The following is a 27,390-nucleotide window of genomic DNA, read 5'->3' as shown; positions in this document are numbered from 1 at the left end:
CAGATAACACTTAAGCAAAACATGGTCAAGTTAAAGTGTTTTGGTTTCAAATTTTTATCAATTTTACTGGTAGTCCACTGTCTTACTTTATTTTGCTGCCCTTACATAAATGAACTATAGTGTCCTGCACCAACTAGTAAAAATATATCAAAAATATCAAAAACATCTGAATAATTTTTGGTTTGTCTATATATACAGCATATTAGAATTAGAATGATTTCTGAAGGATCATGTGACACTGAAGACTGGAGTAATGATGCTGAAAATTCAGCTTTGACATCAGGAATAAATTACTTTGTGAAATATATTCAAATAGAAAACAGTTATTTTAAATTGTTCACAATATTACTGTTTTTTACTGTATTTTTAATTAAATAAATGTTGCCTTGGTGAGCAGACGAAACTTCTTTTAAAAACATTAAAAATCTTAGTGGTTCCAAACTTTTGTATGTGTATATTCCCTTTAAGCCACTTGCTCTAAAATGGCTTAAAGGCTGTTGTTTTCCCTCCAGTCAAAGTACCCATCTATTAAACATTTCGTTGTTGCTAATAATATTCTAAATTTTTAATGCAAGAAAATAAATTATAATAAAAATCTAGTAACAAAAAAGTAATAAAAACATGGTTAAGGAAAACTACAGCTACAGGTTATGCAAAAAAAAAAAAAAATTCATAGAAAAACAAAGCTCGTAGGAAATAGCATACATTGACTACAACATAATCATTATGACAGCCTGGCAAAAAATTCAGCAAAATTTGTCATGTTTCATTGCATTATCACAAAAAAAATTACTGACTCCATGCACAGCTGCGCAACCGGCTCACAAAATCTTTTAAAAAAATTTGATTAATATTTGAATAAATAGTGAAAATAGTAATATTGTGAAATATCATTACAATTTAAGTAACTGTTTTCTTTTTAAATATATATTTTAAAATGTGTATATATAGGAAGGGTTGATCCCGAAAATGTTTTGCACTTGCTCTTTTTGCACTTTTTGTTGCCTCTGGAAAATAAATTAGTTTGAGCTTTTTTTTTTACTTTATTCTTGTGTGCGGAGCTTTCATGTTTTTTGTTCTTGGAGTAATCTTTGGATCTACGCACCGCCAGGAGCTGTATGTATAAGTATTCGTTTGGATTGTGATCTGGCGCTACACTTTTCTGTTATAAAATGTATATATAATACATACATATATCAGTGGTTTTGGTGTTGAAGTTCTGTTTGGCAGTAAAAGGCTTTACCTTCAGCATCTTACAAAGAAGCCGCTGTACCTCACTGCCTCCTGGTCTCCATAGTGACTGCTGTGATGGTGCCTTTTGCAAACCTGCCTGCTTGTGAGCTCAGCCTTAGACGCTCTTTTCCCTTTCGTTTTTCACACATATCTATTTAGACCGTTCCTCTGGGAAAAGAAAGCTGTGATCTGTCTAGCAGTCTGAGACAGGTGCTGCACTGGGAATAAAATGACCTGTTCCAAAATCCAGTGAGCTGCCTACCTAGACACATTGTGGGTGTGCTTCTGACCTTGTTTTATCTAGAATTTAAGACTCTTCTCTCTTCATGGAGAAGGCAATCCCAGAATGCATTTCACGAAGCTCTGTAACAAAATTCATTCAAGGCAAGAAATATTTTATTATTTGTTTTTAGTGCATATTTAGTTCAAGTAAATTGGACCATGTGTATATGTATCTGTATATAGAGTGGTGTAGGTACTCTATGACGTCATTAGACTAATTCGCCGCTGTTCCTTCGAGATTTTCCTATGGGGTTTCATAATGGAGTTTTTTGATTTATGTGTAAAATAAAGCCTGTGGTAAACATACTGTAGCTTGATTATACTTTGACGATTTGTTTTACAACATGAATTACACACACCCATAGCGAAAACACAAATTTTGAAGCAGTTATGTTCATTTTTCATGTTCATTGTTCAAGTAACTAGATAATAGAGCTTGGGGTGTGAACAAAACATCAAAGTATCATCAAGTTATGTTTACCACAGGCTTTATTTTACTAATAAATTGAAAACCCCCATTATAAAACCCCATAGGAAAATCTCGAAGGAACCAACGGCGAATTAGACTTCCTGGTTCTGACATCATACCTGCACCACTCTATTAGAGTATCACATTGTATAGGCTTTGCATCATGCTAATGTAATGAATCAATGCTATGAATATAATGTTGGAATCAATTGTGAGTCTCTGGACATACTTAATGTTAGGAATGTTAGGATAATGTATAACTAACCAATATTAATTGGAACTATTATGCCCTTTTACAAAATGTAATATAAGTCCCAGAATGTATCTGTGAAGTTTCAGCTCAAAATACCCCACAAATCATTTATTACAGCTTGTCAAATTTGCCTCTATGTGGGTGTGAGCAAAAACGTGCCGTTTTTGTGTGTGTCCCTTTAAATGCAAATGAGCTGCTGCTCCCGCCCACTTTCCAGAAGAGGGCGGAGCTTTAACAGCTCACGCTTCGGTTGCTCAACAACAACAAAGCTGGAGAATCTCATGCAGCCAAAATGAGGATTGTCAGTAACGGTGTTCAGCCTTACATTGTTCAAACCAGAGTCGGACACTGATGGAGAGACTCAGGAAGAAGTTACAACTTTAGAATGAAACTGACATTTCTGAATGATTAGTGGATACATTCATGTAGTTGCTGTGGAGTTGATTCAACTCATCGACTAGCATGTGCCGTCATGTTAATCTTTTGTGCACATCCAGCGTCAAATTGACCCTCGTTTGTGAAGCAGTCCGGCGTAAAATGATGGCATGACAACAACACTCTACTACAACAACTCTTCCTCTTCTCTAAAGCAGCCCAACATGTCCTCACCCCTTTGTTACGTTTTCCCGGGGGCGGGGTTTATGTAAATTTTAGGGTTAGTGATGTCACCAACCCAGGAAGAAGCTCTTTGTAGTCTCTACCAGCCATTTGTTGTAGTCCTTTCTTTAAAAGAAAATATCTCCCATTAACTAAAGTTAAAAAGTTAAATCATAATCAACCACCCCTTTAATAAAAATAAAACAGTAAAGGCATCGCAACATTATAATACAGTATACAAAATATAGTACAGTATAAAAATGGATATTCATTTTGAGATTTGATTACATTACAAATAAATTAACTTTAAGTGAACGTTGATGATGGCAAAGACAATTTCTAAGTAAAAATAGTACAATTAAATATCCAATAATGACAGACATATATCGAATACCAGCTGGTATTTGTACATTTAAAAATTTTCCAATATGAGCTAATTACCGATATATTGTGCATCCCTACTTAATGTATGTTCTTGTGTTGCAAACAAGCCTCAGTACTCAAGGGGGCAATAGATTTACCTTCAAATGTCAAACGGATTTGTTATGAATAATTAATCAGGTAGCTAACTATAAACATACTGACTTCAGCTAACTTGTTCAGAGCAATTGTCTTCAAACTGTTGCTCGGCCCTGACAGTAGGTGACCTGAAAAAAAAAACTGTAGAAGACTGTTATGCTAAAGTTCGGTAGAGCGCCCCTTGTGGCATTGCTGAGAATGCAACACCTACTTGCATGTGTGTTAAATTTAGCAGTGCTCATTGACCTCCTCAGCCAGAGAGTCTTTTCCCTGCACACTACAGAGTCCTCCAGAGACACAGCAGGGTGAACCAGGTGCGGTTTGATTCAGTAGACTAAAGAAAGCACTTCAGTAAAGCAAACAGCTCTTTTCCCAGGCTGTAACAATCTTTTAATTATGGAGCTGTTATTGCAGTGCTACAGAGTGGGATTATATTAATTATTAAAGCGGATGCCCTGGCATGTTTGTGTGTAATGAAGAGCAATAGTGAACACTGACCACAGGGTGCAGTTTATTTGCTTGGGGAAGTAGATGGATTCTCTCACCTCTACTGCTGCTGTAATGTGTCCTAAATCAATAGTTATTTTTACACATAAGGTCAATTCTGTCAAAAAAGACAATTTAATTTTAAAAAATTTGCATTAGTTTGCATCATGTCTGCTTATGACAAAACCAAGTGTTTATATATACATATGTTTATACAGTTTGTATAAATTAGCCCAAATTTCCAATTAATTCCCATTAAGTTTCCAGCTTGGAATACTTCCAAAATTCCCCAGCTTAACTTTGCATATAAAATTTCTGGAAATTTACAGAAAATTTTCCACCCCTTTGTAACCCTAAAGGTACTACCATGATAGTTTGAGGAATATGTAAGTACAGTACTGTGGTAAACTATATATTTATTTAAATTCGTATTTCAATTATTTTAATTAATGTATGAATATGTAAATGCTGTGGTAAACATTTAAGGGGGTTTGGCGTCACAGCATTTGTGTCCAGGTGGAAAAATCCTGTAGGATTTAACCAACCAGATGACGACTTGGAAAATCCTGAAGTGTTTCCAGTTAAGTGCGTCATATGCATCAGATGTTCATTCAACGGTCTGTGGTTTGTAATCAAAATATTGTCTATTCTATTAATAAAATTGGTCTATTGTTGTGTTGATATAAAAAAAAAAAGAAAATGGTAATTGTTAATTTAGTTGTTCATACAAATACTTTATGTAAACAAGGCGAACAGTCATTGGTCATATTACATGTCAGTCACATGGTCTTTTCTGTCTAAGTGGGTGGTTCTTGGCCGAGTAGAGTATAGTCTGACTATACAAGTAGCGCTGACTCCATCTATGAAATCTGGTGACTTTGAATTGAGTTTCCTGAGGAGTTTTTGCCTCGTATCGTCCTGATCTCACCCACCCTTCCTGCTGCATGCTAAATTTAGTCTGTGTCACAAGAAAACGAGAGGGAGTGAGAGACTTGTGTGTGTGTGTGTGTGTGTGTGTGTGTGTGTGTGTGTGTGTGTGTCTGGTAGAGAGATGGCCAGTGTTAATTACCAGTGGCTGCTGGTGTTGGCTGATACTTGGAAAGGTGACTTTGTCCCAGTGTTACTGGTCTGATTTTATGCCCAGAAACTCTTGTGGTGCTTTGCCTCAGTCAATAACAGCATGAAACTTTGCAGATTAAAAGAGGTTAGGAGGTGATGTTAAGTTAGCACCGCACTGCAGTTACAAGAAAATATTATCATTGGAAGCTCTTATTTGACCTTTGTGACATCATGTATACCATTCAAAAAATGTTATTAATATATTTTAATTTAAATTAATATTTTTATTCAGCACGACTCATTCAATTCCACCAAAACATTAAGCAGCACAACTGTTTCCAACATTGAAACATTAAGAAATGTTTCTTGAGCAGCAAATCAGCATATTAGAATGATTTCTGCAGGATCATGTGACACTGATGATGCTGAAGACTGAAGTAATGATGCTGAAAATTCAGCTTTGCCAACAAAGGAATTAATTAATTTTTAAAATATATTGCAATAGGAAGCAGATATTTGAAATTGCAATAATATTTCACAATTTTTCACATAGTTTATTTATTGTATTTTTGATCAAATAAATGCAGCCTTGCTGAGCATAAAAGACTTGTTTCAAAAACATAAAAAAATCGTACCGACCCCAAACTTTTGAACGATAGTGTACCTCTACATTTTACTGTTTGCCATCACTATATATCAACAGTGTTACTTGGTGCACTTTCTTTGTTCTTATTCTTAAAGATTTTTCAAGAGCATATAGAGATAAATTAAGGTACTGATGAAGTATTTAGCTTTCAATAACAACAAAGCCACATATGGATCCATTTTGGGATCTTGAGCGTTGCCATAGAAACTAATAATTTCTGTATCTTAAGGACGTGAACGGCTTCAAGTAGGATGCAGATACCTATTCCAGTGATATCCGTCAGGTACTTTTGGCTTTTTCCCTGTAAAACCTGTTCCTGTCACCAGATGGAGCTGCAGGTTGTTGTCCTAATATTTCACTATTTAAACAGCTGCATATAAATAAATCCACAGATGACAATTAATTCAAAGTGCTGTTGTCTCAGTTAATATGAGAGTCAGCTGACAGCATCCTTCTGCTGTGTTATTCATCTTCAGCATTCGCCTTATAATGGCAACAGAGCTGTTGAGATTTTGAGTGCTCATCTACTGCTTCAGACTAATAGCACATGAGTCATTAACATGAGCTGGAGAAATGTTGCATCTGAAGTTTAACAGTACTGTAAGGGTGTGTGTGTGTGTGTGAAGTTGAGATCAGTCCGGCGGTGATTTAATGATCACATGGATGTCACCCACCCACATGCGGAGCCCTGCAGTCAGGGTTAGTGCCCTTTTTCTTAGGCTTAGGTTCTAAATCAAGCCACTGGTCTCCTCTAGGCTGGACTCACTGAGGCTGTGTAAAACCAGCCCAGCGTAGGTAAGCTCCAGATGGCCTAGAGGACATGTAGATACACACTTTTTTCCTCCTCCGTGTCGCATAGTAACGTCACCCAGCCAGAGGAAACATTCTGTTGGTCTCTTTCCCATGGTCTTTGTGGTTTGGTAAAAGTCATGAGATGTTTTTCAAGAAGCACTGAATGCATGTTCCTTGACCTAAATACTTCAAAGAAGGTGCGTTTCTTGTGAACTAAATTTTATCATTGCAGAAAGTCATTGTGTTTGTTAACCTTTCTGCGCAGTCAGTCTGGTGATGGAGTAATTGAGTTGCATTGATTGCTGTGATCTGGTGCTGTAATGTTGTTTATGAATTGACCACCTGAGTCAGTCAGTTAAGACTGAATGACATTATTGGCCAGTACTGGTACAAATAAGGGCAATAAATGTCCTTCATTTTAATAAGGGACAAATTGAGAGACATTTTAGATTGCACTGCAGAATTGATCTCAGCATCATTTTAATGTCAGTTTGTTTTAATCTGATTTATCAGAATTGTGTCGCCGCTTCCTCTTTTTTAACATTTTTTGTTTTTTATTGTTAAAATTACTTGTCATTTTTTATTTGTACTTAATGTTTTTATAAAATAGACTTTACCTTTTTTTGTATATAATTTTTTTGTTAAAAAAAAGACTTCTAATTTTTTAATTAATTATATTTTTTTGTAAAAAAAAATACTTGTTATTTTTTTATCCATGTATCATTTTATTTGCAAAAATAACTTTTTTTATTTTAATAACAATTTTTAGTTCATAAAAATGACTTGCCACTTTTTATTTATATAATTTTTTTTGTTTGTAAAAATGATTTGTCATTTATACATTTTTTGTAAACAGGGCTTATCATTTTTTTCATTTGTATATCTGTTTTACAATTTACAATAAAGTTTCATTAGTTAATATTAGTTAACTACTTTAGTTAACACTGTGAACTAACACGAACAAACAATGAACTACAATATTTTTATTAACTAACATTAAAAAGATTATAAAATGGTTAGTTCCTGTCCTTGATTCTGATTGGTCAATAGAATGACTTCTTGACTCAACGGTTCTGTGTATCACTACACAACACCCTTAGCAACCACTCTTAGCAACCACTCTTAGCAACGTAAACTGTATGTTCTCAATTTATATTGTTCATTGAAGGTTACAGTATTATGTAGAAGAGTGTTGTGAGAAAGAGAGTTTATATTACCTGCATTCAGATGTAGCATTTTCCTTCAGGTCAGTCCTATGTTCATAATAAAAAAAAAAATAATGTTTAAATATCCGCTGCAATATCTTGTCCTTTTTAACAGTTAAGGGGTTTTCTCATGACTGACAACGCTAGTCAAAGAATTTGTCAGTTGTGTCTTGTTCCGTGTTCACAACAATTCAGTCTTTTCAATATAAAAGTCTTCACTACTGAATTATTCACTCATAAAGACAGTCTTTACTGCCATCTAATGGAGTAATAATCTAACTTCTGTTGCTGTTCAGTTTCTGTCAGGGACTATTTTTCTGGCGGAAGGAAGGCTTTTAGTGATTTTACTTCATGAAAGTTGCATTGATACATGTGTTTGGCTTTAATATTTGTATTGTGTGGTAACCGTTTTATAAAAGCAATAAGGTACTCGAGGCTAGTGGTGTATCGTGAATAAGTCACGGCTGAAGGGGTTGCAGGCACTCCGCTTCGCTTCCCCTTATTGCTCACTTTAAAATATTGCTCATTGTTAGTTCATGTTAGTTAATACATTAACTAATGTTAACAAACGAGACTTTACTGTAAATTTTTACCTTTTTTTATTAGTACAAATGACTTGACATCGCACTTTGCATATTCGTCCTCTACAGAAAGTTTTGCTAAAAGTGAATTTTGTCAACTTTTAGGGGTACACTTGAATGTACTGTACCATTTCTAAAACACATGGACTATTAGCCATTCAGATAACTGAATTTTGACAATATGTAGTTTTGCACATTCCTGGCACAGATAAAGTGATCCTTTTATCCATCCCTAAATCCTAAATAAAGCTCTACAGCATACAGGGATGGCATCGTTTGTTCTTTTAAACTTCTACTAAGTTCCTAATCAACATCTTTCCGGGTACACTAGATGTTCTTTTGTATTCCGGTGCTTAATAACTGCTTTGATAATGAACCGAGCTATAAACAGCAAGCTGGCGTCAGAGCTCTTGAAATACACAAAGCTATTTGCGTTTCCGTGCACGTTACACCGGTGGCATCCTTCCTCCCGACAAACGCCTTGCTCCTGGGCTGCCAGAAGAGGAAAGTGTTTGGAAAAGGCGGAGAGTGTTAACTGTGAACAGGGTTTCATGAAGGCATGTTTTGACTCTCTGGTTGCTTATTCGGGGATCCGATGGGTGGGCCGGTCTGTCACGGCACGCAGGATGTGCGATGTTGAGGCCACAGGGCGGGAACAGCGGTCGCTGTGCTTGTCAGGGAAGATTTTGTGAGAACGAGAGGTTTGGATTATAAAATATTAATTGCAAATGAGTTGAATATGTGAATAAAATGTTGCCTGTATTATTTATAGTGTTCTGACGCAGACATTGTACTTGATTATGAGCAGTTACGTCAAAGGCAGCAGACAATTTAAGCTCATTTCCATTCAAAAGTTTGGGGTCGGTACAATAAGACAGCGATATCGTAAAAATATATACATATTTTTAGCATCATTACTCCAGTCTTCAGTGTCACATGAAAAAAAAAATAAAAAGAAAAAATTGAAAATGGAAAATATTAAGTACCACAACGGTTTATTATTATTATTATTATTATTATGTATAGAATTTTCAAAAGATATTTATTTGAATTAGAAATCTTAAATTTTAATGAATTATGTACATTTACTGTAGTCTATATAAAATCTACATAGTAAAAACATCAAATTACTATAACATTAAATTCTAGAAATGGCTCCCGTGTTTTGAGCGATAAGTGGATTCTAATTTAAACACGTCTGATTGGCCATTGTGTTCGAGAATTCAACTGATATGTCTGTGATTGGCTACACTGCTCAATGCTGCAAAACACATTGCAAATAGAAACCTTTGATGCTCTCAATTACGCAAGCACCATATAGGGCTGGGCGATATATCGCATGCGATTGTCACACGCATTTCGTCAGTAAAGCCGGTTCCCTGATTACCGCTAAATCGCCATCACCTGCTTTCAAATGGAGCGGCATTTAATAGACAGAGCCGTAGTTCACTGACAAGCCACGCAATATCGCGTTCATTATCGAAGATGAACATTTTACTCTAACATGTTACCTTAAAGTGATAGTTCAACCAAAAATAAACATGTCATTATTAACTCACCCTCATGTCATTCCAAATCTGTTATGGCTTTCTTTTTTTCTGCTGAACATGAAAAGGCATATTTTGAAGAATGTTTCTGTGAACTGCTCTTTTCATACAGTGCAACTCAATGGGGTCCAAAAACACCATTGTGTCCCATTGACTTTCATTGATGACAGAATCTTAATTTTTGGGTGAACTATCCCTATAATACTTGTTAAAGCATGGATAAAGGATGTCTTTGGAAAATGCTGCCAATTATAGTGTTAAAATATTGGTATTCTACTCAAGTATCCTGATCGTGTACCTCTGCCTTTAATCACTATAATTGAGATGCACAGCAGTGGTGAGCATCTGATTGTGTCTGTGTTTTTAATAGTAAGATTTTCACAGAAGCTTTATAATGAATGAATAAACACTGCCACTGCCTTATAGAAAGAGAGAGAAATACAGAGAGGAAGAGAGATGAAGAGTCAGTGGTCTCTTGTGTAGTCACTACCCCAACATTTGCCCATCAGTGTCAGTTTGCTCCAGTCGGCTCTGAGATGCGTGTGTGTGGAGAGGTGAGAGTGGAAGTGTGTGTCGGAGGAAAGCAGACAGTTGTGGGCAGAAGGTTGTGTTTGCAGGAGACCCAGCACCCACTCTCTGGTCCCGCTGTCGGCTCTGAGTATTCATGCCTCCTCTAACACACACACACACACAGTCACACCACTACCCAGTGCTGTTCTGTGCTGCGATTTTGAAACTCTTGTGATATTACTCAAATATTAGGACAACATTTTGAAAAACAGGAAAATTAGCTTTACTCTGCATTTAATTGAAGAAATTGAAGACATTTTAAAGAGATTTCATTTGCAATTATTCTTTCCTACAGTCATAGTTTCCACCAAATTACCATATTTACTGCACAATTACAGTATGCTATAAACCAGCACTAATGTCAAAAAAATTGAGTTTCTGGAGATCCCATATACATTTATTTTGATTTTACTGCAGTAACAATAGCTGTTGTGATTGATTATATTTTAGTATAAATATTATTCTGTCATGACCATTCTCAGAGTGTTTGGCATGATAATGGATTTGACAATGTTGATATGTTTGGTCTTAGCGGAATAAATCTGCTACACTGCTGCTGCAGAGCAAGTGTTATGGCCACTTGGTACTTTTTTCATTTTGAATTGCCTTATTTTTCTGGCTCTGATTGAACTTTATGAATGAGTGAACTCTGAATTAAGTTATTTATATAAAATCATGATCATTATTTGTTTGTAGTCCTTTTTGTATTATTTACTTATGTGTTTCATGAATATTCCTGTTTATTTTTATTGATTGAATTGTAATGTTGGAGCCCCCCTGTGGTGACACACATTTAAGTATTGACAGGAAATGGCATCAGGGGAGCGAATCAGTTTTCAACAGCTGTGATCATAATGTGCTTGCATGCTGCTGCCTAAAAAATGGAAAATAAAGTGTTTGTCACATGGAGGAATGACTGCTGCTGTGAGCAAGTAAGACATGCTGCTGCTGTACAAGCAAACATGAATTACTCATAGCTAGGCATGTGACGGTATCAAATTTTCATGTTGCGATTAATTTATGAAGCTTTTATCACGGTATACGGTATTATCACGATATATTAAAATAAGTTGCAAAACCATTTTTGTCATAGTTTAACAGGTTTAAGAACTCTTTTTGTAATAAAACAAAAACAACTCTGAATGAAATGTTCAAACAGATTAAAATGCAAAAGAAGGCTATAAAGAACAACAGATAACACTTTATTTAATGCATTAACTAAGATTGAACAATAGCTACATTTGTTACAGAAAGTGTAATTTTTTGTTAATGTTAGTTTAGAAACACAACTGATCATTGTTAGTTTTATCTCAGGTCAATTAAATAAGTTATTTTGATTTTAGTAATGTTATTAAATAGTAACTAAGAAATTAACATTCATTAATAATAATTAATACTTTATAAGTATTTTATTGTCAGTTTAGTGATAATGAATGAACATGTTAACTAATGAAGCTGTATGTTTTCAAAGTTTAACTGAACAATAACAAATAATCAGAACATTTCTAATCATTAGGGCATGTTGTAGTCGATTAAATAAAAATGTTTAGGTTTGAAAATAAATATCCTTTTAAGTCTTTTTTTAAGTATTCAGTATTTGGTGCTGTGATGAACAACACTGAGATTACAAAAAAATGAATGGCTGTTTGAAGCATTTTAAAAACTTTACTAGCGCAGTTACTTTGTTTGCACGGTTTCCGTGGTAACCGCTGCACGCTGCTGTTCCATCAGCGCCCTCTGCTGTCATAGAGTGAACGCGCACTTTCATTCAGCTCGTCTCCTTCACTGGTTCCGCCATGTGCTTCTCGTGCACGTTGGGATTGTTTACATCTGAGCGCGTGTCCTTTTGACGCAGAATACAGCGGTGTTGTGCATTTAATATGATTGATGGGTAAAGTATTCTTAATTGCCTTATAATAAATTAATAATTGGTAATAAATTATTATTAACGGTATTCTGAAGTGTCGACGATTACAATATCGTGCATATTCATTATCGCGATTTATCGCATTACCGAATATCAGCACAAGTCTACTCATAGCAAATCTATGATCAGGTGGAGCTGGGGAAGGTGGAGGGTTTCTGAAAGCGCGCTGCAAACTGCTACAGCAAATGCTGGTTAAGTATTTGAAGGTTACAGCAAGCTCATTGGCTACTGATACAGCACGAGCCAATCAGCTGTGTCCTACAGAGAATGCTGTGATTGCAAGCAGATTGAGTTAAGGACCTATCAGCCTGCTCCATCTAGAGTTTCATGACAGAACTCTGTATTTACCAAAGTAATGTTTTTGTTATGTGGGTGAGTGGCTGCTGTTTTTTAATTTCTTGCTGTATCTGTCCCGTCTCTGTCTCTCAGGACTCCAATGGTCCACCTCGCTCTGATGCTCCTGCCCCTCCAGCCTTGTCTGCCCTGCGGCCCTCCCGTGTGGTTTCCTCCACCTCTGAAGAAGAGGAGGCGCTGACAGAGAAGTTCCTCAAAATCAACTGCAAGTACATAACAGATGGCAAGGTGAGTCAGTGTTCGGCTTTTCTAATTGGCAACGTCTCCAAAGTTAACTTATGGAGGAGTCCTCAGGTTATTCATTAATAAGACCCCTGCTTTTCCTCTGTCCTCTGGGGATACAAAAGACTGCAAAACTGCAACGAGCTCCAAGTTTTGCTCAAAGTGTAGGAGTTGAGCTGCTGTCTCCAGTACTGATCAGTTCTCCTCAGTGAATCTCTATGCCTGACGAGTGTAATGATCTTAGTGCAGAGATGATTTTCTCTCACACTGTCAAAACATTCCTGCACTCACATTCACCCCAGCACTTATAGACTGAATTCACTGAACAGTTGTGCTTCAGTGTGATCAGTGTGGTCTGGTTCACAAACAAGTGACTCTTATGATCCGATTCTTTTAATGAATGGTTTAAAAAGAGCAATTCAGGGCCGTATTTCCCAAAAGCATTGTGAGCATAAATTGATCGTAAACAAGCTGCACCAAAGGACTCTATGATCTACTTAGGCTTACAGTGCATTTGGGAAACACAGCCCAGAACTGTTTTAATCAGTCTAATGGATCCGTTTTCTGAATGAACTCGCTTACTCTGACTTATCAAAGCTTTCAGTGATGAAGATATTTATAATTGTTATATAAAAATTTATATAATAATAATGTGTAGTTAATAAAAAATGAATGATAAATTCTTTTGAACTTTATATTTATCCAAAAAAAATGTTTTGTGGTTTCCATGAGTGTATTATGCACCACAACTGTTTTCCACATTGATAATAATAAGAAACATTTCTTAAGCAGCATATCAGCATATTAGAATGATTTCTGAAGGATCATGTGACACTAAAAACAGGAGTAATGATGCTGAAAATTCAGCTTTGTCATCACAGCATTAAAATACGTTTTTAAAAAATATATTAAAATTAGGGCTGTCTAGTGATTAAAATTTTTAATCTAATTAATTACAGTGGTCACTATGTAACTAACAGAAGACACAATATTAAAACTGCGGTGCTTCTTTAAGTGATAAAAGCAGCTGCAATTGTTGTGCAAAATACACATTGCCTACTCACCTTTGCATCAATAACATGTGCAACACTTTATATTTTACTACCGAATTATATGTAATATATAATTAATTTAACTTAGTCAAATGTTTTCGTTTACATCTCGCGATTTCAGGGCATGTGAGTTCTCGAACATAATGCATGATGGGATACGCTTAGCCTCGAATAGCGCTCCGAAGTGGTATTCAAGATAGTGTGGATTTAGTGTGCTTTAAGGGCACTGCACTTGGGCATTTTTAAGACATGGGACAGTCTTGCGCACTTACTTCCTGTCACGTGCATGCGCTCTCAAGTGGCCAAGACCGCAAGTGTGGGTATTTGGACAGGGCTAATGGCTTTCTCTATGAATGAGCATTGAATCATTGGTTCACCCGACTGATTTGCTCAAAACGCGGATTCATTCAGAAAAGAAACACAACAGCACAACTGTTCTGCTTTGGCTTTATTGGTAATATTTTAATTAGCAAAACTGAGCAAAAGCAGACAAAATTGTGTGTAAAATATAACACAATATATTAACTTTTAACTATATTAAATGTAAATTGAACTACGTAGGTATGGAAGCTTGTTTCCACCTCTAAATAAAAAATAAAAAAGGTAATTGCAACTTTATATCTCACAATTCTGACTTTTATTCTCAGAATTGCAAGATATAAACTCGCAATTGCAAATTATAAAGTCAGAATGGCGTGATATAAATTCGCAATTGCATCTTATAAAGTCAGAATTGCATGATATAAACTAGCCTTTACGTCTTATAAAGTCAGAATTGTGAGTTTATCTCGCAATTCTGACTTTATAACTCACAATTGTAAGTTTATATCTCACAATCAGTCAGAATTGTGAGATGTAAACTTGCAATTGCAAGAAAAAAAGTCTGAATTGTTAGATAAAAAGACACAGTTACCATTTTTATTTTTTATTTCATGGCAGAAACAAGCTTCCATAGGTCTGGGGCAGGGTGTTAAATGCGTTAATAATTTTAACACGTAATTTTTCCCATAACTAATTAATTAAGTTAATGCATTAAATCAACAACCCTAATTAAAATTATTACATTTATAAAATTAAAAAAATAAAATACATACATACATATATATATGTGTGTGTGTGTATAATATACAGTATATAATGCGTGTTCATGTGTAACTCCCTCTGTCGCAGGGAGTTGTTAGTGGGGTGTTGCTGGTGACGCCCAACAACATCATGTTTGACCCTCACCGGACAGACCCTCTGGTTCTGGAGAGAGGCTGTGAGGAGTACGGGATCATGTGTCCACTGGAGGAAGTTCAGTCTGCAGCCGTCTACAAAGAGATCACCGACAGCAAGATCCGTGACTCTGTACCCCCGTAAGACCTCTCACTTAGTACTGTCACAGCACGGCACACACCTCAGCAGATTAAATCGGTTATTTGTTTGTCTATTACTTGCCTAAGACACATTAGTTTTTAAATAATCCTATAAATGCATTTAATAAAATACAGTATGAAATCATTAATTGAAAACAATCTTTATTAAAATTTAATTTTAAATCATTTTGAATTGAATGCAAACTAAGATCTTGTCCTTGCTCTTCTATAAGTGGCACAAAGGCCAAAAAATAACATTATAAAAAAAATGACTTGAGCCACCAGACTAATGGTTTTGATTATGAAAGATTATGAAAAGTGAAAATTGCATTAATTGGATTCATCTTCAGAAGTCTTATCTAGATTAAAGATCTCTCATGTGACAAATCTGTATTTTGTCTGCGGTAAGCATGAGGAACCACGCTGCTGTACGATTATTTTAGATATCCAGCGTTCAGCTTTATTATACAGGAAATGGATTTTTACTCTAAGGTTAATGAAGCATGAATTCAGCCGCCTACATCTGAATTACTCACCCATTTTGATTTGTAATAAGAAGTTAATGATTTTAGCAGCGTTTCCACCCCCAGATATTTATATCCTCTGTTGGTTTATGAATGATGATGTGTTTTATTCAGCTCAGAGCTGTGTTCGTTGGTTCATCAGTCAGACGGGGTTCACTGCAGGGTTTCAGTTGTGGAGATGTGAAGCACAGATGCCTTTGATCGTGCAGATGTACAGACAGAGAGACCTACTTTTCATTTACACACTTTCATGTTGGCTTGTACATGTATTAATTTCTCCAAATGGTTTTGATTATGTACTACCATCCACCTCCCACATACGTTTTATCATACAGCATCCAGACAGACACACGTCATTGTGCCCTTGTCTTTCAGATGTCTCAGGCTGTTGCTTTACTGCAGTACAGCAGCTACATCTAAAATTTAATATCACGATAAGAAGTTGATGCATTTTAGACTTAAGATAGAAGCGTCAGAGTCATAGGAAACAGTAGTGTATAAGAGGATCAAAAGTTTCTCATGCACAACCTGCTAACTGTTACCTTAGTCACATATTATAGTACAAATCTAACTGAAGTAAATATATTAGTGTGTGTGTGTGTGTGTGTATATATATATATATATATATATATATATATATAAAGTTTTATTAGAATATTAGTTATCTAGAAGGTGCGTCTCTCATTCTTTATGTTTGTGCCACAGGGATCTTGAAGCTCTGTTCTCTAGTAGTTCTCATCAAATGGATCAGCGTCTGCGGGAGGGTTACGACAGCGCCAGCACTGCCCCACGTAGCACCGAGGGCTCCATCTCAGAGGACGTCTTCACCGAGTCAGAGCTCTCGCCCATCCGAGAGGAGCGGCAGTCCACAGAGGAGCTCCAACAGGAGATCAAGTCATCAGGAGCCTCGTCTCAATCCGTGCAGACCCTCCTCCAGGAACCTCAGACAACTGATGACAGTCATACAGAGGAGGAGAAGGAGAAAAAGCCAGAGGAGGGGGAACCAGCCAGCGACACTGCCCAGCCCAGCACCTCCGTGAGCTCCAAACAGCCAAGCACACCCACCAGCAAGGACCACCAGCAACCACCCCACTGCCAGACCGAAGGAGTCGCCACCTCCTCAGGTTCTCAGAGCTCGTCCCCTGGTGCAGTCGAGGCCACGGGACAGGAAAGAAGCACCGATGGGGCTAAACTGACCAGAGATGGTACTCGAGATTCAGAGACGGATGTAGAGGAGCTGAGGAAGATGTGGAAGTGTCACACTATGCAACAAGCCAAGGAGCAGCGAGAGAGTGTCCAGCAGGCCCAGAGAGAGAATGAGCAGCAGCCTGAGGACAGCCAGAGACTGAGCTCTGCTGAGGGTACGAGAACATGTCCTCCAATCTCTGTCTTTCTGCCATTTGTGACGCTGAACAATCTGTGATGAACATAGGCATAGAATTTGTTTTTACATATGATTTTTTTTTTTTTTTACATTTAATTATTAAATCATTAATTTAATAATATACTGTATTAGTAAAAAAATATATATTATTACAATTTCTATATATCTATCTATATATATACTGTATATATGATAATGCATATTAAATAAATTAAATATATATAAAGTAATAAAATATGTAATTTTATATATAATATATAAATATATAAAAATATACCAATTTTCTTTAATGTATTTTTACAATTTATTTTTTATACATATATATATATATATATATATATATATATATATATATATATATATATATATATATATATATATATATATATATATATATATATATATATATATATATATATATATATATATATATATATATATATATATAAATATAAATGAAATTAATTCAAATATATAATATATTTTAATTAAATTTTTACTATTTTTATATATTTTGTTTAATGTATTTTTACATTTTCTTTATTTTTATATATTTATATACAGGGCTTGACATTAACACCCGCCAACCCACCAAACGCGGGTGGATTTCAGCAGTGTTGTGTAACGCAGTCGCTTGAAGTAGCCACTTTATAGGGTTGAATTTTCAATTGTAGTCTTTTCAAAAGGCATTTGAAATAATTAAGTGCAATGTAGTGTTGTCAAAAATATAAATTTTCTGATACATATCAATGCTGAAATATCTGAAACGCTTCCAATACTCATTTTCTGCAGAATAGATACACGATACCAGCTGCTCAACAGCAGGTTGACACACAAACCCTCCACCCCTCACTTACTCATTTCATTTGCTCCGGATGAATATTGTTGGTGTTACAAGGCTTGAATTTCTGCGTGGGATTGCGCATATTGAGCATAATTTTACTCATTCCCACAGATTTTGTGCTCACACCCAAAGTACGTGCACATAAAGCTACCTCTCAATACTACATTGAGTTCTTTTTCGCTGCTTGTTGTGCTTAAACAGTCAAATACACACAAAATAATGTCAAAATGCCAGTCTTGGAGAGTATTCACATGAACACAGTCAGTTATGTTTTAATTGAACGTAACAGTTGAGAAAGAAAACGTGTGTAAAAGTATAATGGATCTGTGCGTCAGGTCTTAAAGTGACAGCAGCCTAATATACCTGCTGCCAAATTATGAGATAATAATAAAAATATCTATATGGCAGTTTTTCCTCATGGTATTGATGTCAAAATTATGGCCATGAAAATGCTGAGTGGCTAGTAACTTTAGAAAACCACTAGCCACATTGGCTGATGAGCAAAAAAGTTATTGTCAAGCCCTGTTTATATATATATATTTATATATGTGTGTGTGTGTGTGTGTGTGTGTGTGTGTGTGTGTGTGTGTGTGTGTGTGTGTGTGTGTGTGTGTGTGTGTGTGTGTGTGTGTGTGTGTGTGTGTGTGTTTGTGTGTGTGTGTGTGTGTATACCCCTGAAAACTCAATAGCCTAACATGTTCTGTTTAAATAATATAAAGTTCTTTCTTTTGAGCCAGTTTGCACATTTACTGTCATTGTAACCAGCATTGACATTATAGTACAGCGTTCTTACATTTTACTATCAAAGTAAGCTTCTGTCCTGGTGTTAGTCTAGCATAGGGCATGCTGGGAAGCGCTGATAACCTTGTGTTGTGTGGCTTTATTGATGGCAAGACGAGAGAGTGCTGGGAAATGAAAAGTGGCTCAACTGTTATCACCTGAGGGAGCGCAGGGACACTTTACCACGGCTTTTACACGCTGCTTTGATCTCTTGACGCGACTGTGCCAGCAGCCCTCTGTCTGACGGCGAGATAAGCTAAAGCCCATCACAACTGCACATGCACACCAACATTACATGCATCAGAAACAACAGGTAGTTCTTTCTTTAAAAGTATAGCTGAAAATGTTAATATATTAACTACAAATAATATGATAAATCACAAGTTGTTGACATTGAATTATTGAATCTGTTGGCAGACCGAGTTTTTATCAGTCACCCAAGGCTGGTTATGTATTGCTTGAGGTGTCGATTTTGTATTTATACTGATGTAGCAGAGTTGAAGTCTCTGGTTGGCACGCCCAGCGCATGGTTTAAAAGGGTTGTCCTTATTCTCTTAATGAGTAATGGTTGTGTTTTGGGTGTAACGTGCAATAAACCAATCATCTTCCATTCCCTTTAAAAGCCAGTTGAAGTGAAAATGAGAACTGTGTTGGGCTGAAACTAGCAAAAAACCCTTGCGTCGCACATGGCGCCGCATTGCAGCAGGTGTATGATAGGGCCCTACATGTTGTTGTCTTGTTTTCTGATAAGTTGAACAAAAATGTAAGGCTTAAAATGTAAAAAAAATAAAATAATGATGATAATAATAATTATAAATCATCAATAATGGGGTGAGAAAACAATTTGCATTGTGTTGTACTGAACCGAATATAACCCTATACCAAGGTACTGAATGATTATAATATTCATAATCAGTGGTATGTAGAAGGTACAGGTGCATATAATACAATGGTATGATATACACATGAGATGCCAGAGCGCTATTATTCAGGGCTGAGCAGTATGTCCACTAGGCTCCATATAATTATAATGGAAAGCAGATAATGAAATGTTCATTCTTAGACTCTCACTTGTATATTTTTATCATTATTCTTCCATGCTTTTCAGCTCTAGACGTGCTGAGCTCTCTGTATGCCCAAGGTGCTTTCCATCCCAGAGTATGAGTCATCTGCTGATAGTTATTCAACACTAACGGCTGATCCGGCTTTTAGAATGAGCCCAGGAGTGATTTAAAGGCATCATATCATGAGCAATTAAATCAAGCAGTTTCCTTGATTTTGTGAGATAAAAGAGTTGAAAACATATGGCTTGTTTCTGAACATAGGCAGCTTGCTGACATCAGATGAAAACATGAACATGTGACCGCCCACATTTCAACAATGCATATTCGGTATTAAGAAAGTCCAGTCATGATGAGGTAGTGCGAATGAAGCCGTATAGATGCTATGTTATTAATGTGTGAAAATGGGGTTTTCAAGTGCAGGAGCAAAAAGTTTTTAATTGTTTAACTTTTACCAGGGATACCGATAACCGATAATACTTTATATTTGAAAGCCAATAACCAATAAATTGGTCGATAAATCTAAATCCAAATTTTTATATAATTTTTGAGAGCCTGATTACAAAAACAAAAGTTTTACCATTAAAAGCCATGTCCCTAGCACATGATTATAATGTCCTGGATGTACTCATTAAAATTTTATTTTATTTAGCCACATGTTGCACTTAACTGTATTTTCCTTTTTGAAGTGACTCCAATCATATTTCAAGCAATTTAAAACCATCAAGGTGAACAGTATGCATCTGAAGTGTCTCAGTTGAAGGAAATAATCCATTATTTGTCAGCTTTAATATATCAGGTAAATTTTCTTAATGGGCCGATAATGATAACATTAAAAACATATATCGGCCAATACCGATATGGTGGCCAATATATTGTGCATCCCTAACTTTAACCTGTTTTATATATTGTCAAGCTGCAAAACAACACCATTAAAGTAGTCCATACAACTCGTGCGCTAAGTTTTGCTTCGCAGCAACAACATGAAAGCACAGCAATATTCTTTATATATTAAATATAAATATTTCAAGATGACAAAAATGTATGAAATGACCCCTTAAACTTCAAAAGACTAAAATATACTTTTTAGACAATACTTTTTTTTCCTCGCTTTTTCAACAGCAATACTAATCAGCCTAATGGCATGAGAACGAACTTTGACTCCTGTCCCAGCAAATGTCCCTTTTTGAATCATCGAACCGTTCTGACAAATCACAAGGGGTTATTACCACAGCTCAGGACCGACTTCAAAAGTCATCTGAATTACACACCAAATTAGTCCATTGAAAATGAATGCCCTCCCACTGTGTGCTGCAGTGTAAGTAGATTAATGTTGCATTGGCTGTGTAAATGGCTTTGGCTCCTACAACACTGGTGTAAGGTGTTTCTTTCTACATCTCCCGCTGCGTTGACCTTCTAATCAGTTATTAACAAAAGATGCATTGGTTTCAGCTCCGATCTCCCGGGCAGGGTTTAGTTCATTTGAGGCACTGTGTTTTCATTCCAGTGACTATTGAGATACTGTGCTTCATGTCCTTGATTATTAATGTATTACTGTACATTTTATAGGTGGCCACTCAAACTTAGTCTTGTATTAGGAGTTTTTGCAAGCGCCATTTCAATTGCAGTTATTTCTTTATATTAAAGGTACAATATGTAAAATTTTTGCAGTAAAATATCCAAAAACCACTAGGCTAGTGTTATATATTTTGTCCAGCTGATTACTAACAATATCTCTAATGTTTTCAACTACTTGTAAATCATGAGAAGATTCCCATTCTAAACAGTGACACGGGGCAGTGCGGTCGCCTGTCAATGACGTCAGTTACCCTTTGTTACCGCCTTTACTGACGTAGAAACCACATGACAACAGTGCCGTGGACAAATGTGGAAGTAGTGTCTAGCGTCCAGCAAACCACTAGCTTGCTTCAAGCAGTTCCTTATTTACTTCTTGCACGTTTTATGCTGGATTGTGTTACTTATTTATGGAACATAATTACTGTTTACCATCTGCCGCTGGTTCTGTCGACAAGGACAGCTCCCGTAAATTCATGACCGGAAAAGCGGAAGTGGTGCCGGCGACTGTGTCATAATAAAAGTCCCACTGCTCGTGAGGCGTGTGTTGATCAATCGCTCCAGCTCCTCGTTCAGCTCCCGCAACACTCGGTCCTGCTCTGCTTCATACTACAGTAACGTTAATAATCACATCCACGAACATGAGTTCTTCCAGACTCCAATCCCTATTCTTTTGCACCGTCCGTTGAGATGGAGACCACATGTCCCAAGTTTCCACTCTAAAACTTGGCGTCATCAAACTACGCCTTTGTTTTGAATAGGCTTCTAGCGACCTCTAGCGGAAACCAATATCACAAATTGTACCTTTAAAGTAGATGTTTTAGGATGAGCTTTTGTTTCTTTGTTTCAGGGCTCATGGTGTCCAAGGAGAGGCAGAAGTCTCACAAGTTTCTGTGTCTGCGGGTGGGCAAGGCCATGAAGAAGACATTTATATCCAATGCCAGCGCCTCGATGCAGCAGTACGCACAGCGTGACCGTAAGCACGAGTACTGGTTTGCCGTTCCCCAAGAGAGGTGAGTCAGACATGGACTCAAACTTTAGTCCTACACAGCTTGTGTCCATTATTGATGTAAAATCTGCTCCATATTGCACTTTACTCTGGCAGAACCACCCACTTAGACAAGAAGGAGCCATCTGACTGACATGTAAAGTGACCAACAACAGTGTTTATAGAGATATTTAGGGGTGAGGTTATGTGAAATTGCTGAAGGATATCTCTTTTACATGCTGCTAAGACCGCAGTTACAGTGTCAACCAATTCTTAATTTATTTATTTGTTTGTTTGTTTATTGATTTTCATATTGGACCTTACAGCAAAACAATTGGAATAAATAATTATTGTAAAATTAATAATAAAAATAATTATTAAATAACCATTTAAATATTTTTCTTTCCTGTTTCTTTTCTGTGGGTAACACTTTATAATAAGGTCTCCTTTGTTAACTAAAGCTGGAGAATCTCACGCAGCCAAAATGACAGTTTTGCCGTCATGTTAAACTTTTGTGCAAATCCAGCATTGAATTGACCCTCGTTTGTGAAGCAGTCTGATGTAAAATGACGGCATGGTAACAACACTCTACACAACAACTCTTCCTCTTCTCTAAAGCAGCCCAACATGGCCTTACCCCCTTTGTTGCGTGTTCTCGGTGGCGGGGTTTATGTCAATTTTAGGGTTAGTGATGTCACCAACCCGGGAAGAAGCTCGTTGTAGTCCCTACCACCTGTTTGTTGTAGTCCTTAAAAAGCGATTTCTGTAAAAGAAAATATCTCCCTTTGCTTTGAGCTGTGAGCGTTGTAACTTTGCAGATGTTGTTTATGCTCAAACAGCAACATTACATGCTATCTAAAGTTAAAAATGTGAAATCAAACATCATGGACTCATGTTTAACTAACATGAACTAACAATGAGCAATATATTTTTACAGCATTTATTAATCTTTGTTAATGTTAGTTAATAAAAAGATAGAATTTTTGATTTTGATAATGTATTAGTACATTTTGAGATGCTGTAGAAGTGTTGTTCATTATTTCATGTTAAAGGTGCCCTAGAATTAAAAATTGAATTTATCTTGGCATAGTTAAATAACAAGAGTTCAGTACATGGAAATGACATACAGTGAGTCTCAAACACCGTTGTTTCCTCCTTCTTATATAAATCTCATTTGTTTAAAAGACCTCAGATGAACAGGCGAATCTCAGCATAACACCGACTGTTACGTAACAGTCGGGGTCATTAATATATACGCCCCCAATATTTGCATATGCCAGCCCATGTTCAAGCATTAGACAAGGGCAGGACGTCTGGATCTGCACAGCTGAATCATCAGACTAGGTAAGCAAGCAAGGACAACAGCGAAAAATGGCAGATGGAGCGATTATAACTGACATGATTCATGATATCATGATATTTTTAGTGATATTTGGATATCAGAATCAAATGTAAACATCCAAATAAATACCATACTTACGCGATTAGACATGCTGCATGACAAACACTTTGTAAAGAATTTTGAGGGTTATATTAGCTGTGTGAACTTTGTTTATGCTGTTTAAGGCAAGAGCAAGCTCCGTGGGCAGGGAGTGTGAGCATTTAAAGGGGCCGCAGCCTAAATCAGCTCATATTTAATGATGCCCCAAAATAGGCAGTTAAAAAAATTAATAAAAAAAATCTATGGGGTATTTTGAGCTGAAACTTCACAGACACATTCAGGGGACACCTTGAGGTGATGATACACGGGGCAACTTTTTGAGCAATGTTGCCGGGCAATGCTGCCGAGCAACGTTGCTTGGGCACTTTCCCACTGAGAATGAGCAACAAATATATATCTGGATACGTTAGATCGGTCGTGGGCAATTTTTTGAGATCCTCCAATCAGAATGTTAGCAGCCGATCACGTGACCGGTTCGGAGATTTCAGAAAAAATTCAAACAAGATGGCGGCCTCTCAGCGGCAGTGGAGCAGTGAAAAGGAGTGTGAACTTTTATCTTTTTACGCTAGTAAGTTGTCATGCGTCAACCCAAAACAGGGAATTTACCTCATATATTGCTTAAAATCCCAACAACTGTCCGAAAGTAATGTGTGTATGCTGTAATAAAGCTATTGAAGGATTTCAGTTAAATACTAAAAAGACGGAATTTTTCAACGACTGTAGTAGCGTAGGCTGTAGGGCGTTTGACATTAGAATAGCTTTTGATGCGATTGACGCGGGTTCGAATCCGCCTTTTGCCGAACTCGCTCTTCTCCCTTTTCCTGTCACAAATCAGATCAGAAAGGCATTTATTTTTAATAAAAATTAAGAAAATTTTTGAAAAGTTGAAATAAAGTGCCTAACAAGTGTTTATAATAAAGTATTTATTGAGTTGGCAATAGATTTGCTCCTCTCTGATTAGTTGCTGCCAACTGTCTGTTGCCCTAATTAATTGCCCTGTGTCTCATCAGGTTGCCCGTTGAGGGCAACATTGCCCAGCAACATTGCTCAAAAAGTTGCCCCGTGTATCATCACCTTAAGACTTATATTACATCTTTTAAAAAGACGTTCTACAGCACCTTTAACTAATGTAGTTAAGTAATGTTATCAAACAAAACCTTTTGTAAATAAAAGTATTACCATTATTTTTACTACTACTACTATTATTATAATTAGATAATAATATAATTAGAATAAGATAATTAGTTTAAATGTGACCTATACATGTTTCTCTATAAAATTACACAGCTTAATTCAATTGAAGTCAAGTTGCAAGAATTCGCTTTTATTTTAAAAGAGAAATTATGTCAATTTGACTCGGTCTTTTTATGCAATTTGCTCTCTAGTACTGAAACAGTGCTGTCTTTGTCTCATTTCATCTACCCTCTGATTCAACACAAGCGCTCAGTGTTCTTCATCCCACTGGAACTTATTCTGTCTGTTTTCACTTTATGAGATGAGTCACAGATATTTTTTAGGAAACACTTTCTGGGCTAAATCAAAATGAGAGAGTCAGAATAGATTAGCATCGACAGTCTGGTATAGTGTGGTATAGTGCTGAACAGAGTCTGTACTCCTGGAGCGCAGCAAAGCTCTGTGGCCAAACTGCTGTCTGTTGTTGTCACTGAGATATGGCCGGGCCCGGCTACGTGACCTAGTTGGGTGCGACCCAGATGATCAGTGTGAAGTATCATGACAATGGTGTGAGAGCAGGGGCAGAGAGACAAGGCTTTGAAGCTCACGCTGCTTGTCAGCCGCCTGTCGCATCCTTATGCAAGTCACACTGAGTTTTCCACGGAAATGCCTATTAAAAAAAAAACAAAAAAGGCAAACAAGCACTAGCGTATGACCCAGTTATTGGTCAGTAAGATTTTTTTATTTTTTTCTTGAAAAAAAACAATGCTTTTATTTAGCAAAGACGCATTGTTCAGAAAAATGTATAACTGGTCAAAAGTGCCAGTAAATGTTACAAAAGATTTCTATTTCAAAAAATTTTCTTTTAAACTTTCTATTTATTAAAGAATCCTATAAATAAATGTTTGAAATAAAAGTATGAAATAAAGTGAAATAAAAGTAATGATGCTGAAAATTCTGTTTTGCATCACAGGAATAAATTTTCAAAAAATATATTATTAAAATATATTAAAATAGAAAATTTATTTTAAATTGTAATAATATTTTTTTACATTGTTAGTGTTTACTTTTCACTGTATTTTTGGTTAAATGGTTAAGCGTAAGAGACTTTTTCTTTTTTTTTTTTTTTTTACATTTTCTTTTTAATCTTACCTACCCCAAACTTTTGAATCTTGAATGTGTATATTAATGATACCTGTTTTTTGTTTTTTTTCAGCAATATGTATTCACATATTGACATAGTTCACAGTACATCCACTATTTTCTACCCATCCAGATAACTTGATAAAAACATTATGTCCAGAAACACTTAAAAGGCACAATATGTAGGATATTTGGATTAAAAATTTCAAAAATCACTAGAATAATCTTATTTAAATATATTTTGTTGACTTGTGTACTTGCATTATCCAAAGGTTTTCAACGTTTAAATCCAAAGAAATCAGCAGTTTTAACTAGTGTAACGTCCCATGTCATTTAGCAACACGATTATATTCTAATATCGATCTAGCTTACTGCAAGTGTCTCATGCAAACGCACATTAACATAACTTTCAACTCACTCAAATGTATTTTTAGTTTGATTGTTTTGACCTAGTAAAACAGCGCTGTGTTACCCCATAATTTTAATTTGTCAAATAAAGTGACCTGTATGAGTAGTAATTCAGCACTTGTGGTTCAAGTTCAGGGGAAAAAGAAGGTGGCCGTTAAACGTAACTTTAAATGTAAAATAAGCATAAACAACTAAACGAAAGGAGCACCAGCAGCCGACTGTGGCACATGAACATAATCTCTTAATTTCTCATGAACATAGTCTCTCGGCCCCGCCCTGCTTCATATCACAGTAACGTTAATAAAACTTTATTACATTAGCTCACCCATTTACAAGATTTCTGCATGAACTCCCACGATTCCACACTCATTCACAGCGTCATCAAGCTACGCCTTTGTTACATCGTGTCCTAACCAGACGAGATGAGATAAGATTCCAGCGACGAGCAATTTGACTGTCCACACTAGATGTGACGCGACAAAGAGAAGCGATAAAATCAATCAAAAACCACAGCCAATCAGAAGGAGAGTGTGGGCGGGCTCTCTCGGCAAGAGCACAGCAGACACAAAGAAATAGGCAAGTACATAGTAAAATTCATAAATATTACACCATTTAAACATTATTTAAAGTACATACTAAGTGACTGAACCAATCTTTGTCATAGAATACACTTGTTTGTTTGTTTGCATTGAGTTGACAGTTTGAATGCCCATTTATTTATTTTCATTTATTTATCTGAGGTGAATTAGCCGGTGTTGTTTTCATTACAGCTAAAAAGCTGGGAGCACACAATGATATTCAAACTCTCATTAGATGCTTTTAACATTAAATAAAGCACATAAACAGTACCTGATATTATCATTGCCATACTTTGTGTTGTTTTTCCAGCCGTGACATCGCAGAGAAATAGAGACTGTTTC

The 27,390-nt window shown here is 36.2% G+C and overlaps 1 protein-coding gene across 3 annotated transcripts in view; it reads left to right on the top strand.

Moving 5' to 3' along the window:
* The window catches only part of oxr1a (oxidation resistance 1a), a 196,086-nt gene that overhangs the window by 151,522 nt on the left and 17,174 nt on the right, over nt 1–27,390 (top strand). For all 3 annotated transcript variants that reach the window (XM_067410617.1, XM_067410632.1, XM_067410625.1), the window contains 4 exons: nt 12,596–12,748; nt 14,965–15,149; nt 16,379–17,034; nt 22,168–22,330. In XM_067410617.1, coding sequence (XP_067266718.1) covers nt 12,596–12,748; nt 14,965–15,149; nt 16,379–17,034; nt 22,168–22,330 — 1,157 coding nt within the window. The remainder of the gene's footprint in view (nt 1–12,595; nt 12,749–14,964; nt 15,150–16,378; nt 17,035–22,167; nt 22,331–27,390) is intronic.

Source organism: Chanodichthys erythropterus, chromosome 2 (assembly GCF_024489055.1).
Source record: "Chanodichthys erythropterus isolate Z2021 chromosome 2, ASM2448905v1, whole genome shotgun sequence".
Taxonomy (NCBI): domain Eukaryota; kingdom Metazoa; phylum Chordata; class Actinopteri; order Cypriniformes; family Xenocyprididae; genus Chanodichthys; species Chanodichthys erythropterus.
This window is presented reverse-complemented; position numbering and strand designations above follow the sequence as displayed.